The sequence below is a fragment of the Lampris incognitus genome, chromosome 10 (assembly GCF_029633865.1).
Source record: "Lampris incognitus isolate fLamInc1 chromosome 10, fLamInc1.hap2, whole genome shotgun sequence".
In the NCBI taxonomy this organism is placed as follows: Eukaryota; Metazoa; Chordata; class Actinopteri; order Lampriformes; family Lampridae; genus Lampris; species Lampris incognitus.
This window is the reverse complement of record NC_079220.1, coordinates 287,657-301,733: the sequence shown is the minus strand read 5'-3', so window position 1 is coordinate 301,733 and position 14,077 is coordinate 287,657. Positions and strand designations below refer to the sequence as shown.

At 45.6% G+C, this 14,077-nt stretch overlaps 1 protein-coding gene across 1 annotated transcript in view; it reads left to right on the top strand.

Moving 5' to 3' along the window:
- LOC130119126 (sodium channel protein type 4 subunit alpha B-like) overlaps window positions 1-14,077 on the top strand; it is a 256,811-nt gene that overhangs the window by 175,596 nt on the left and 67,138 nt on the right. Inside the window, exons 19-21 of the mRNA XM_056287542.1 lie at window positions 5-160; window positions 2,030-2,345; window positions 5,927-6,156. Coding sequence (XP_056143517.1) covers window positions 5-160; window positions 2,030-2,345; window positions 5,927-6,156 — 702 coding nt within the window. The remainder of the gene's footprint in view (window positions 1-4; window positions 161-2,029; window positions 2,346-5,926; window positions 6,157-14,077) is intronic.

Below are 14,077 nucleotides of genomic sequence, written 5' to 3'. Positions count from 1 at the left end.
GAAGCCTGGCAGCAGGTGGCGCCTGTGCGGTGAGTACCGTCGACTCAACAGTACAACGACACTGGACCGCTGCCCAGTCCACCGAATCCAGGTTTTTTCCGCCCACTTGGCTGGAAAAGTCATCTTTTCCAAAGTGGACCTCGTCCGTGGATACTATCAGGTGCCAGTCCGCACTGGATGTCCCCAAAACCACAGTGATCACCCCATTTGGACTGTTCGAGTTCCTGCGCATGCCGTTCGGCCTCAAGAACACCGCGCAGACATTCCAGCGTCTCATGGATTCAGTGCTGCGGGACCTGCCTTTCGTTTTCGTCTATCTAGACGACATCCTCGTCGCCGGCACACCTGTCCCACCTCTGGACTCTTTTCAGGCGGCTCAGCCAGCATAGGCTGATCGTCAATCCAGCCAAGCGCCAGTTTGAGCTGACCACCGTTGACGTCCTCGGACACTGAGTCACCTGAGACGGAGCAGTACCCCTCCCGTCAACTGTGGACGCCGTTATGAACTTCCCGCGACTGCTCACAGTCAAGTCCCTACAGGAGTTCCTTGGCATGGTGAACTTTTACCACCGCTTTATCCCCCGAGCTGCTCAACTCATGCAACCACTATATTAGGCCCTGAAAGGCAAGACCACCAAACACACAGTGGACTGATCTACGGGGAGGGACAAGGCATTTATGGATGCTTAGACTGCTCTGGTTGATGCAACATTGCTGGCGCATACATCACTCAAGGCTCTGATGGCCATTACGACAGGTGCTTCGGACTACGCAGTCTGGGCGGTGCACGAGCAGTGTGTGAATACCGCTTGGCAGCTGCTTGCTTTCTTAGTTATGCCCCAGTGAACGGAAGTATAGCACCTTTGATCGGGAGCTCCTCGTTCTCTGCCTCGCCGTTTGACACTTCCGTTCCCTGCTGGTGGCCTGTCAGTTCACGACGTTTATGGACCACAAACCACTGACGTTTGCCATGGCCAAGGCAGCTGAGCCGTGGTCCACCCGCCAGCAACGACAGCTCTCCTACATCTCGGAGTTCACCACAGACATACAGCATGTTGTTGGCAAAACCAACCTCGTTCCCGACTGCCTCTCCCGGGCCATTGCGGGGGCCATCCACTTGGGTCTTGGCAATGCCCGCATGGCAGCTGACCAGGCTGCCGACCCAGACGTGCAGGCTGTCACAGGGCTGCAGTTAGAGGATGTGGCACCACGCTCCTGCAATGTCTCCACGGGCCAGCCCCGGCCTGTCATTCCCACTGGCTGAAGATGGTCTGTTTTCAACATTGTCCATGGCCTCTCCCACCCTGGCAAAAAGCCATCTCAAAGATTAGTGGCAGCCAACTTCATCTGGCACTGGCTCAAAAAAGACGTAAGAGACTGGGCTGCGACCTGCATGGAGTGTCAGCACTCTAAAGTGCACTGCCATACCAGAGTCCCCCTGGCACTGTTCCCGTTGCCTGAAAGGATGTTCGACCATGTAAACGTGGACCTACTGGGTCCCCTGCCCCCCTCCCACGGTTTTACTTAACTCCTCACCATGGTGGACAGGACCAGAAGCCTTCCCACTGTCATTGATGACGTCCACCGATGTAGCCCGGGCGTTCATCGGGACCTGGGTCGCCTGGTTCAGCACCCCTCTGACCGGGAATCACAGTTTGCGTCTGAGCTCTGGAACGCAGTCACAGACAGCATAGGAGGGGAACTCTACCGCACCGCCGCATACCGCCCGCAGGCCAGCGGATTGTGCGAGTGGTTTCATCGCTCTATGACGGCCGCTCTTTGGACCTGCCCCAAGGATAGCAGCTGGGTCGACAGGCTCCCGTGGTTTATGCTGGGCATCGGGACCACCCCTAAGGAGGACCTCCAGTCCTTGTCCGCTGAACTGGTTTACGGACAGCCGCTGCGGGTCGCAGGGGACTTCGTCCCAAACATCAGGATTCCCTGGTCTGCAACCCATCAACGGACCATGCTCATGGATAATGCCAGAGCTCTCACACTGGTCCCTACTTCGCAACATGGCCTCCCACAGTCTCACATCCCTGGAAGTGTGCAGTTGGCGGAATACGTTTTCATCCACCACCACGCCCACCGTGGACCCCTGCAGCCTCCCTGCGATGGGCCATTCCGCGTCCTGGAGACTGGGAACAAGCATTTTATGGTGGAAGTTGGCAACAAACCAGAGCGTATTTCAGTGGATTGCCTCAAACCGGCTCGCCTGGACTTGGACCGACCTGTTGGACTTGCCCAGCCCCCACAGCGGGTACGCCCTCCTACCCTGCCCCCACCTCCCAACAAGGCCCCGAAGTTTTCTCCACTCCCCCACCCTACTCCCATGCTACCGAAAGGTCCCTAAGGCTTCTCCTGTGGGCCCCCTGGCCTCCGCACCTGTTTGGCGAAGCCTTTGCGGCCGAGCCATCCACCCCCCTCCATGTTGACTTTTTCTATTATGGTGAATTCTGGGAGGATGTACGTAGTGGACTCTATGGACATAATTCACCATAATAGGTTCTGGTCGCTTTAAGAGAAAGTGTTTCCGGGTTGACGGGGGGTTACAGCGATTATTGTTTGGAGCAGCACAATGCTGCTGGGGCTGTTGGTTTGTAGACGAAATGAAAGACACGCGTTCATGTAGTCAATGAGAGAAATTGCCCGTCTCTACTTTCCTGCAATTTCCACAATATGATATAACTTGGTTCACAGAAGTTTTCAAGAAATTACACAGGTACTACAACAGTACAGATAAAAGATGAAGAGTACTGGGTTGCATCACCACAGACTGTAATTAAAAATTGTTTGCTTTCCGCCTTTTATTTTAACAGTAACAATAGAGAGAGACAGGAAAGGAAAGGAGAGAGGGGAGGACATGCAGCAAAGGATCTGGGCTGGATTTGAACCCAGGCCGCTGCGGTAAGGACGCAGCCTTATGTAGTGTGCGCTCTACCAGCTGAGCCACCGGTGCGCCCTAGAAATCCTGTTTAATCTCAAGTCCCATGCCTTGTGCACTGCACGACCCCAGGGGTGCTGTTTAACACACCTTCAGAACCAATCAGACCTGACGGAAAGGAGGAGGCAAGAGGCAAGGATTTCATCTGAACATGAACAATAACAGTCCCATAATCCCTTGCGCTCCCCCAACACATTGCTGCCAATAGTCCAGTGACCACCCTCTCCGGTCGCTACAATACTGTAGAGTTTATCTGGATAGCAAGAGGTTGCCATGCAGTCAGTACAAACGTGTTGAGAAAACAACATCGTGTGTATTGCCATGCCAGCTGTAGCTCTTACTGTGTTACTTAGTTGATACTCAATCAGTAGTTATCTGCCCTCACGGCTCTGCTGGTCTTGATGGTCTTTTCCAGTTTATCTTTGGGATCATGAAGAAAGTATGCAGCCCACCTCTGTCCATGTGAGGGGTAAGACTTTTGTGCATAGTGTGGCACACATGGGCTGTCTCAGGGATGGCGTTGGCGACAGCATTCAACAAAAACTGTCCACGCTGAAATTCATCGCAGCAGAGGGATTCAGTTTCTGTTGGCGTCGGAGGGTAATTTGAGCAACGGCACCACCAGTCGCTATTTGTTCTATTTGGTCTCAGCAGCTCGGACTCTGGATGGTCCCCGCCATCCATCTCCTGCCACTTGGCTAACGCGGCAGCAGCCTCGGCCTCTCTCTGCAGCTCCAACAAATATGGCTGAATATCTGAGTCAGCCAGAACACTTTAAAATGTATCCTCGTTCATAAGATCCTCTGCACCCACATGTTGGGATGCCATTTTTACTGTTGGACATGTAGCTCGTTTTTAATACAAGGCGAAGAGAAGAAGGAATTTTTGTTTTGAGCGACAACTAGGGCATGCCTCCGAAGGCGGAGACCAGAAATGCAAGCTGAACGTGCCTGTAGTTTTTCCTTGTCACCAGCTACATCACTGATGTGTCAAGTGACAACACTGGTACCAGAAGAAGAACATATTCCGCAATTATGTCCCAAAGACATACAGAGAACATTGGCAACAAGTGCAGATGTTTTTCACACTATACGTCAAAGTGGTATTGATAGAGATAAGGTTGAAAATCTGTGAAGTGTCCCTTTAATGTTTCACATAAATAATGTGCCACTAGAATTGTTTAAATAAAACTTAAATTGGGAAAAAGACGTGTTTTGTATCTGATTAATTGATTCTCAAAGAAGGGTGAATCAGTTCATCTGGACACAACGATTACTGACGGATATGTTTCATCGTCATCATCAAGTGACATCTTTAGTCTCACCTGACTGCAGGTGTCCCCACCCTTATAAACAATACAGTGACTGCAGGTTCCCCACCCTTATAAGCAATACAGTGACTGCAGGTTCCCCACCCTTATAAGCAATACAGTGACTGCAGGTGTCCCCACCCTTATAAACAATACAGTGACTGCAGGTGTCCCCACCCTTATAAGCAATACAGTGACTGCAGGTTCCCCACCCTTATAAACAATACAGTGACTGCAGGTACCCCACCCTTATAAACAATACAGTGACTGCAGGTGTCCCCACCCTTATAAGCAATACAGTGACTGCAGGTTCCCCACCCTTATAAGCAATACAGTGACTGAAGGTACCCCCACCCTTATAAACAATACAGTGACCGCAGGTTCCCCACCCTTATAAACAATACAGTGACTGCAGGTGTCCCCACCCTTATAAGCAATACAGTGACTGCAGGTTCCCCACCCTTATAAGCAATACAGTGACTGAAGGTACCCCCAACCTTATAAACAATACAGTGACCGCAGGTTCCCCACCCTTATAAACAATACAGTGACTGCAGGTTCCCCATCCTTATAAACAATACAGTGACTGCAGGTACCCCACCCTTATAAACAATACAGTGACTGCAGGTTCCCCACCCTTATAAACAATACAGTGACTGTAGGTGTCCCCACCCTTATAAACAATGTAGTGACCCAAACCAACGACCAGTTTCATATGCAAATATGGGTGTGACCATTATGCCACTGTATTGTTGATAAGGGTGGGGATACCTGCAGTCAGGTGAGACTGTATTGTTTATAAGGGTGGGGATACCTGCAGTCAGGTGAGACTATTTATAAGGGTGGGGATACCTGCACTCAGGTGAGACTATTGTTTATAAGGGTGGGGATACCTGCAGTCAGGTGAGACTGTATTGTCTATAAGGGTGGGGGTACCTGCAGTCAGGTGACACTGTATTGTTTATAAGGTTGGGGATACCTGCAGTCAAGTGAGACTATTGTTTATAAGGGTGGGGATACCTGCAGTCAGGTGAGACTGTATTGTTTATAAGGGTGGGGGTACCTGCAGTCAGGTGACACTGTATTGTTTATAAGGGTGGGGATACCTGCAGTCAGGTGAGACTATTGTTTATAAGGGTGGGGATACCTGCAGTCAGGTGAGACTGTATTGTTTATAAGGGTGGGGATACCTGCAGTCAAGTGAGACTATTGTTTATAAGGGTGGGGATACCTGCAGTCAGGTGAGACTATTATTTATAAGGGTGGGGATACCTGCAGTCAGGTGAGACTGTATTGTTTATAAGGGTGGGGGTACCTGCAGTCAGGTGAGACTGAAGCTGTCACTTAACGTGTGTGCCAGTAATCGTTGTGTCCAGATGACCTGATTCAACCTTCTGGGATGTTCTTACCTGGATTACTGAGCATGCATCAATACTTTATCAATTGATTGTTAACGTGTTCAACTATCGGTTAAGGAAAATGCACAAACATTGAACAGGACCACGCAGGTTAAAAATTCTGCACTTCTTGGCTAAAGCTAGCTAGGTCAAATCACATATTAACAAAAAAGAGATGAAAGAAACACACGTCGAGATCATCACTTTGGGGGTAGGATGGATGAAGGTTTTGTTAGGTTTTTTTTTTGTGTGACTGTAGGCGGTGTTTGTGTTCAGGACACATGGAAGACAGGACGGAAGACAGCAGGAAGGACTCGGGTCTGTCCACTGTTACCTCAGACCAGTCGTCAGACATCACGGCCCTCAATAGTAACCATGGCAACCTGGCCAGTAACTACAGCAACATCCTCTCGCTGAGGGTCCCCATTGCTGCTGCGGAAACAGATGAGGATGATGAAGATGAAGATGAGGACAATGAATCTGAAGGCGCTGAACAAGATTCTAAAGTAAGTCCTGCAGTCCTGTTCTTCTAACCTGTTCTGTTTTGTTCTATTGTGTTGTGTTCTGTTGTGTTCTGTTTTCTTCTGTTATGTCCTATTGTGTTCTGTTGCGTTCTATTGTGTTCTGTTCTGTTCTGTTGTGTTTTATTGTGTTCTGTTGTGTTCTGTTTTGTCCTGTTGTTCTGTTGTGTTCTATTGTGTTCTGTTGTGTTGTGTTCTGTTATGTTCTGTTGTGTTCTGTTGTGTTGTTTTGTCCTGTTGTTCTGTTGTGTTCTATTGTGTTCTGTTGCGTTCTATTGTGTTGTGTTGTGTTGTGTTGTGTTGTGTTGTGCTCTGTTGTGTTCTATTGTGTTCTGTTGTGTTGTGTTCTGTTATGTTCTGTTGTGTTCTGTTGTGTCCTGTTGTGTCCTGTTGTGTTCTATTGTGTTCTGTCGTGTTCTCTTTTGTTCTATTGTGTTCTGTTGTGTTCTATTGTGTTCTGTTGTATTAATGTACTGGATTATATTATCTACTCATATGTTTTCGGAATGTGTGTGTGTGTGGAGTTAGTGTGTGTGTATTAGTTAGTGTAGATAGCGGGACCGAAAACTAAAGCATTTATGATCCTAATTCTTTTTGGAGGTGGTAGGTATTGTCTCAGAGAGTAAGGGAAAAATCCCAGAAAATTAAAATTATGCATAAATATGCAAAATATGCATTTTTTTAAAAATGGCTAAAAACAACTTTTCTTGGCATTTCAGATGATTCTGAGCATCTTTGATTTTTTCACCTATATAAAAAAAAATTCTGGGACTTAGAAATGTTTTGGCATTATGCAAAATATGCATTTTTGCAAAAATGCACTTATGATCCTAATTTTTTTTGGAGGTGGTAGGTATTGTTCCAGAGGGGACCAGAAAAATAGCAGAAAATTAAAATAATTATAATAATTATGCATAATTATGCATTTTCTAAAAATGGCTAAAAACCACTTTTCTCGGCATTTCAGGTGATTCTGAGCATTTGGGGGGAGGGAGTTGGAGTGGGGAGGGGTTTAGGGGCAGGGGGAAGGCGGTTAGCTGGCAGGATGAAGAGGAGGGAGATTTAGACGGGTGGATAACCAAACCGCTACATTGTAGCGGGGTTCTTCTAGTATTATAATATACTTCAAGTTCAAGTACTTTATTTGTCACATGCGTAGAAATACAGAGTAGACTTGCGGTTGGACGATGTAGTGGAAAGACGTAGGGTGTTCGCCTCTTGTACAACTTCAGCGATTTTTGCTAATTATGGCTATATTTAAAGTCTACCTTTAGTACAACGGTTTGATTTAATCAGCTAATTTGCATCAAAATGACCACATCAACCCGAGCGAGTGGAAAAAGTCAGGCACAGAGGACTTCACTGTTCTCCGAAGACGAGGCTAACGTTAGCAAGAAGGCGACCGGGCCCAGCTGGGCCCCACGCTGGAGACACTGATCACTGAGCTGGAAAAGTCCAGGAAAAGCAGGACTGCTGAACTCACAGCCAGGATGAACGAGGCTCTCGCCCCGATTCATTCAGTTCTTGAGTCCATTACCACAACCGTGGCCAAACACACCTCTACTCTATCGGAGATGGAAACTTCCCTCTCGACTCACTCGGACAACATTACGAGCCTGGAGCAAGGAGTCGTGCAGCTGCGGTCTAAGGTGGCTTTGATGACAGAAGAGCAAACTACACTTCAAGCGGCTGTGGAGGATCTGATTTGTCGTTCAAAGCGTCGGAACTTAAGAGTTACTGGTCTGCCCGAGGGTATTGAAGGCAAGGGTTCAAGAAAATTCATGGCAGATTTATTCAAGGAAGTCGTTGGGGGGCGCTGCCTGAATCCGGCCCTGATCTTGACCGGGCCCATCGCAGCGTCGGACCGAAGCCTCGCCAAGGGTCTCGCCCTGTGAATAGTGCGCTTTCATCGATACACCGAAAAGAAGAGAGTGCTGCAATGGGCAAACGAACACCGCAATATGGTCTATCGAGGCCACAACATCAAGCTTTATGAGGACTTCAGCGCTACAGTGGCGAGGAAGCGAAGCGCTTTTAACACGGTGAAATCCTCGCTCTTTCGGAAAGGCATACGTTTCAGCAAGCTATAGCCTGCCCGGCTGTGCATCACCTTCAACGCCGTGGATCATTTCTTTGACTCCCCGGAGCAAGCTGAGCAGTTCTACCAAAAACACATACATAACTCGTGTACGACTGAAGCTAAGTAAGCGTCATGGCCACGGATTTACTTGACTTTATATGGGTCTTTATTTTATCTCTCCTTGCTGGTAAGACACGAATATAATGTCTAAACAGGCTGAGGAAGTTAGTTCTATTTTGCCTCTTAGGTGAATATGAGCAGTAATCTAAGTCATGCATTGTTTGAATTACATGTTATATATGATAGTGTTTTATTGTCCTTGCTTTATCATCTTCTCTATTGTTTTATATCACCGACATTCTTGATCTGAGGCTTTGCTTAAATTGTGCAGCCTTTGTGCTGCTTACAAGGGTTAAACTTACTTCTGCTTCCATCTAGCCTGCACGGCCCATCCAAGCCGTTAGCTGTTTTCTGCATTGTTGCGTTTCCGCATTGTTTCATAGGAAATTGTCTATGTAAGGCGTGTGTATGTGACTATGAGGGGCTACTGAAATCCATCGCTTTCTTTGCGTGACCTGTAGCACCCCTAGTGGGCTAATTTAATTTAATTCATTTTATTATTTTTTTAATTCTCGATTTTTCTTCAACGAGTTCCAGTTTTTAATTGCTATTATTTTTAAGTGTTCCGCCGCTTTTACTACGGGCAATCTAGCCAGAGTATATATCTAATCTGATACAGAGGTAGCCCCTGAGCTGTTTCATACTAACAACTTGCACTGTTTTTTGTCTGTTCATTGATTTTTTTCCCTTTTCTCTTCTCTATTTTGATTTTATTTTTTCTCTCTTCTTTCTATCCCAAAACATTATCAGTTCAGCTGGCCTGCTATCTCTGTCTGCCCTTCAATTCCTGTTACAATGTCTCTATTAAACCGTTAAAAGTGTTCACATGGCATACATTCTGGACTGTCAAGAGGCAAAATCCGCTGCATAGCAAATCGGTTGTGTACTATCCTATCCTGCAACTCGTCTTGTTCTGTTATGGCGAGCTTAGGAAATGGTTTGTTGATTGATTTCAAATTAATTCACTGTGTACATGTTTTTGTTTTTTGGGGAGAATATTGATTACGACAATGCACTGAGAGGTTTTTCATGTTTTTTATCCTATTTTAATACCACTAGATGCTTCCAGGATGGTCACCTCATTTCTGCTTCTATCTTAAACGCTTTAGATGTGATCAATGGCTAATCTAAATACACCTCAGAGAGGAACAGATGGGTCTTCTATTAGGCTGGTGAGTTGGAATGTCCGTGGATTGGAGGGGGCAGTAAAGCGATCCAGAGTGTTTTCACACCTTAAGGGGCTTAACACTGACATCGCTTTCCTTCAAGAGACTCATCTGCGTGTAAGTGATCATAACAGAATATGTAAACCCTGGCTTGGGCAAATATTCTATTCAGCTCTTAACAGTAAATCCAGGGGCACTGCTATTTTGATTAACAAACGTGTCCAGTTCTCCCCCACACAGATTATTTCTGACCCTGGAGGGCGTTATATCATAGTAAGTGGTACATTATATCAGACTTCAGTGGTGTTGGCAAGCGTTTGTGCCCCTAACTGGGACAACCCACATTTTATGACCTCCCTTTTTTCCAATATTCCAAATTTGGATACCCACCATCTTATTTTAGGGGGGGGCATGAATTTAGTGATAGACCCTAAACTTGACCGCTCACACCCTAGAACACTCACACCCTCCGCCATGTCAAAGACACTGTCATCCCTCATGAGTCAGTTGGGCTGCATAGCTCCCTGGCGTTTTTTTCACCCGGTTACAGAGGAATTCTCTTATTTCTCGAAGGTACACCAAGCTTATTCTCGTATTGACTATTTTTGTGTAGACAGGGCTCTTCTCTTTGCTGTGAAATCTACTGAGTATTCTGCTATTATTATTTCCGATCACGCTCCGCTTATTTTGGATTTAGCACTCGCGCCCAACACTAAGAGCCAATGGAGATTCGATACAGGTCTACTAGCTAGTGAGGAGTTCTGTGACTTTATCTCAAAAAGAATCAGTGCCTTTCTTGAGATTAACAAGACTGAGTCAACTTCACCCTCTTTATTATGGGAAACTTTAAAAGCAGTAACAAGGGGAGAAATTATCTCGTACAGCATACATCTAGCCCGAAAAAATAAAACAAAAACATCAGGAGCTAATTGATGCAATTCTCAGCATAGATAGAGAGTATTCCAACTCTCCCAGTCCAGACCTGTATATCAAAAGGGTTAAACTACAGTCTGAATTTGATTTGCTCTCCACACGCAAAGCAGAATACCTCTTGAGACGTACTAAAGGGACATATTACAAATATGGCGACAAGGCTAGCCGCCTTTTAGCTCTCCAACTTAAACGTCAGTCAGCCTCCCGCTTCATATCTCAAGTCTATGACTCCTCCCACTCCCTAACTGCCGATCCAACTGAAATAATCTCTGTCTTCACTTCGTTTTACTCCAATCTCTATAAATCGGAACCCCCTTTAAACGAGACCATAATGGATGATTTTTTTTAGATAGTTTAGATTTCCCTACTATAGATGTCGATACAGCTAGAGGAAATAGTCACTTGTCTTGGATTAATGCAAAATAACAAAGCACCAGGTCCTGACTGATTTCCAGTTGACTTTTACAAGATGTTTTCCCACCTTATTGCCCCTTTGTTATTAGACATGCTCAACAATTCGATGGGAAGAGGATCGCTCCCCCTTACCTTAAACCAAGCTTCAATTTCGCTTATTCTTAAGAAAGACAAGAAACCTGAAGAATGTGGCAGCTGGAGACCAATAAGTTTGTTAAATTCGGATGTAAAGCTTCTAGCCAAAGTCTTGGCATGCCGGTTGGATCCTTGCTTGGCAGATATAGTTTCTGAAGATCAAACAGGGTTTGTTAGAGGTCAGCATATTTCTTCTAACATTAGAAGACTTCTAAATATTGTGCTTTCTCCTGGTGCTTCTCAATCTGCTGAAATGGTTATATCATTGGATGCAGAGAAGGCCTTTGATCGGGTGGAGTGGGCTTACTTGTTTTCTGTTCTGGAGAAATTTCGTTTTGGGTCTAAATTTGTTTCTTGGATACGACATTTATACTCTGCTCCTACTGCTTATGTGACAACTAACACACAATAGTTTGACTACTTCCCTCTAACAAGAGGTACCGTAAAGGTTGCCCAATTTCTCCCCTGCTCTTTGCATAGCTATAGAACCTCTCTCCATTGCTCTCAAATCCTCCCCACTCTTCACTGGTATTTGCAGGGCTGGACAGGAACATCGCATATCTCTCTATGCTGATGACCTTTTGCTCTATGTCACAGAACCGGCTAACTGTATAGAGGATATTTTACAAATCTTGACGACCTTTGGGTCGTTTTCGGGCTACAAGTTAAACTTCAGCAAAAGCGAGTGTTTCTCTATTAATGATGTGGTGAAGCAAATCTCACCAGGTACCCTACCATTCCGACTGGCCCACACCATTTTCCGTTATCTGGGTGTCAACATTGCTCACTCCCTCCCCTCTCTCCATAAACATAACTTCATGAAGTTGGTTTTGGAAATTAAATCTGATTTGAAGCGCTGGGATTCACTCCCTCTCTCTCTGATGGGCAGAATCAACTCTATTAAAACGAACATTCTGCCCAGACTCTTGCTTCTTTTCCAGTCCCTTCCGATATTTTTGCCAAAATCATTTATTCGAATATTAGACAAAACAATTGCACAGTTTATTTGGGCTGGCAGGAGTCCGAGGGCTCGTAGATCGGTGTTAAAGAGGGGCAAACGGGACGGGGGCCTTGCATTGCCCAACCTTTTATTTTATTACTGAGCGGCCAACCTTCAAAAATTTCATGCTTGGTGTAACTTTCCCAACCTCGATTTGTGCATAATGGAGGATAACTCCTCCCGTCCTTCATCTCTGAGGGCTTTGGTCTGTGCCCCTCTGGCTTCTTGCTGTCCTAAATACATTAAAAATCCAATTGTACTCTCTACTTTGAAAATTTGTAAACAATTTAGGCAACATTTCAAACTTTCTGCCCCCACTCCATGCAGCCCCATTTGTAATAACCACTTGTTTCCTCCCTCTAATTTAGATACAGCTTTCAATCTGTGGAGAGAGAGAGGCCTGACCCATTTCTCAGATTTATATTTAAAGGGCTAATTCAACACTTTTAATGATCTCTGTTTAAATTACAATTTACCTCAATCTCACTTGTTCCGTTATCTTCAAGCTCGTAATTACGCTCGCACACATTCCACATCTTTCCCTCAGCTTCCAGTAGACTCTCTTGTCTCTAAGGTACTTTCTCTCCCCAGGATTCGTGACAGGATCTCAATTTTATATGACCTTATATCATCCTCGGATTTGACTTCTCTAGCAGGGGTTAGGGGTAGTTGGGAACAGGAGCTAGAACGTGATGTGGCAGATGGATGGTGGGACAGGGCACTAGCCAGGGTCAACTCTACATCCTCATGTTCCCGTTTAAGTTTAACTCAGTTTAAGGTCTTGCATAGGGTTCATTTTACAAAAGCTAAGCTTTGTAGGCTGTTTCCAGGCGTGAGTGATACCTGTGATAGATGTGGCTCATCACCGGCGGATCATAGTCATATGTTTTTCTCCTGTCCAAAATTAGTTGAGTTCCTGTCCCTTTTCTTTAAGATGATAGGAGAAGCCCTCAAAATTACACTGGATCCCTGCCCCTTGATAGCCATCTTAGGGTACCCCCTATCCCGACCAGTCCTACCAAGGAAAATTCTGATGTTGTTGCCTTTGCCTCACTCATTGCCCGTAGAGGCATTCTGTTATAGTGGAAAAGCCCAAATCCACCTTCCGCTACCTCCCGGTTAAAGGATTTGATGTAATTTCTCCTATTAGAGAAGTTGAAGTATTCTTTAAGAGGCTCAACTGCTAAGTTCTACATTAAATGGCAACCTATTATCTCATTTGTAAATTCTCTTACTTCTCTGGACCCCAACTGATTGCAATGACTCCATTCATTGGGGTGGGCATCCCGAGCATCCTTTTTATTACACTGACCTGCCTACTTTATTTTATTTAATTTTATCAACTCTGTGTGTGTGTATGTATGTGTGTGTGTCTTATTTACTTACTCAGTTCTGTATGTGCATTATTTTTTTCTTCTTCCCTGTTTTCTTAAAGAATTTGGGATGGGTGGGGGGTTAGAGCAAGGTGTTATTGTAGTTCTCTGTTCTAACACACCAAAAAAAGAGGGAAAATGTTGTGAAACACTGATCTGTTCTTTGTGTCTAACATGTACTATGTAGCACTGGTTTCCAATAAAAAAAAAAAGGAAAAAAAAGAAATACAGAGTAAAACGTGCAGTGAAATGAAGAGGGGGTACTCCGTCTGTCCCTGTGTGAAAAAAGATATAGGCCTAGTATATAGAGATGTTGATTCCTAGCGACCTCATCTTCGTGACCAGATTGAGGGGGACTATAGTATTAAATGCTGAACTTTTTTTTTTCTAAATGTATTTCTGATTTTTCCCTTTTTCTCCCAATTTAGTGGCCAATCGCTCCCTATTCTAATTCAAACACCCACCCTCGTACTGTATGTGTTCGTCAACTGCATCTCTCCAGCCGGCAGTCTCGAAAGAGACGCCTCGCCACTCCCGTGACAAGGCGACTCCAGGTCGAACCACTGCTTTTTCCCCACACACACAGAGACGTATTCATGTGACGAACACAAGCCCCCCTCCCGAAGACAGCGTTGCCAATTATTGCTGCTTCATCGAATCCAGCCGTAGTCGGATCTGACGAGAC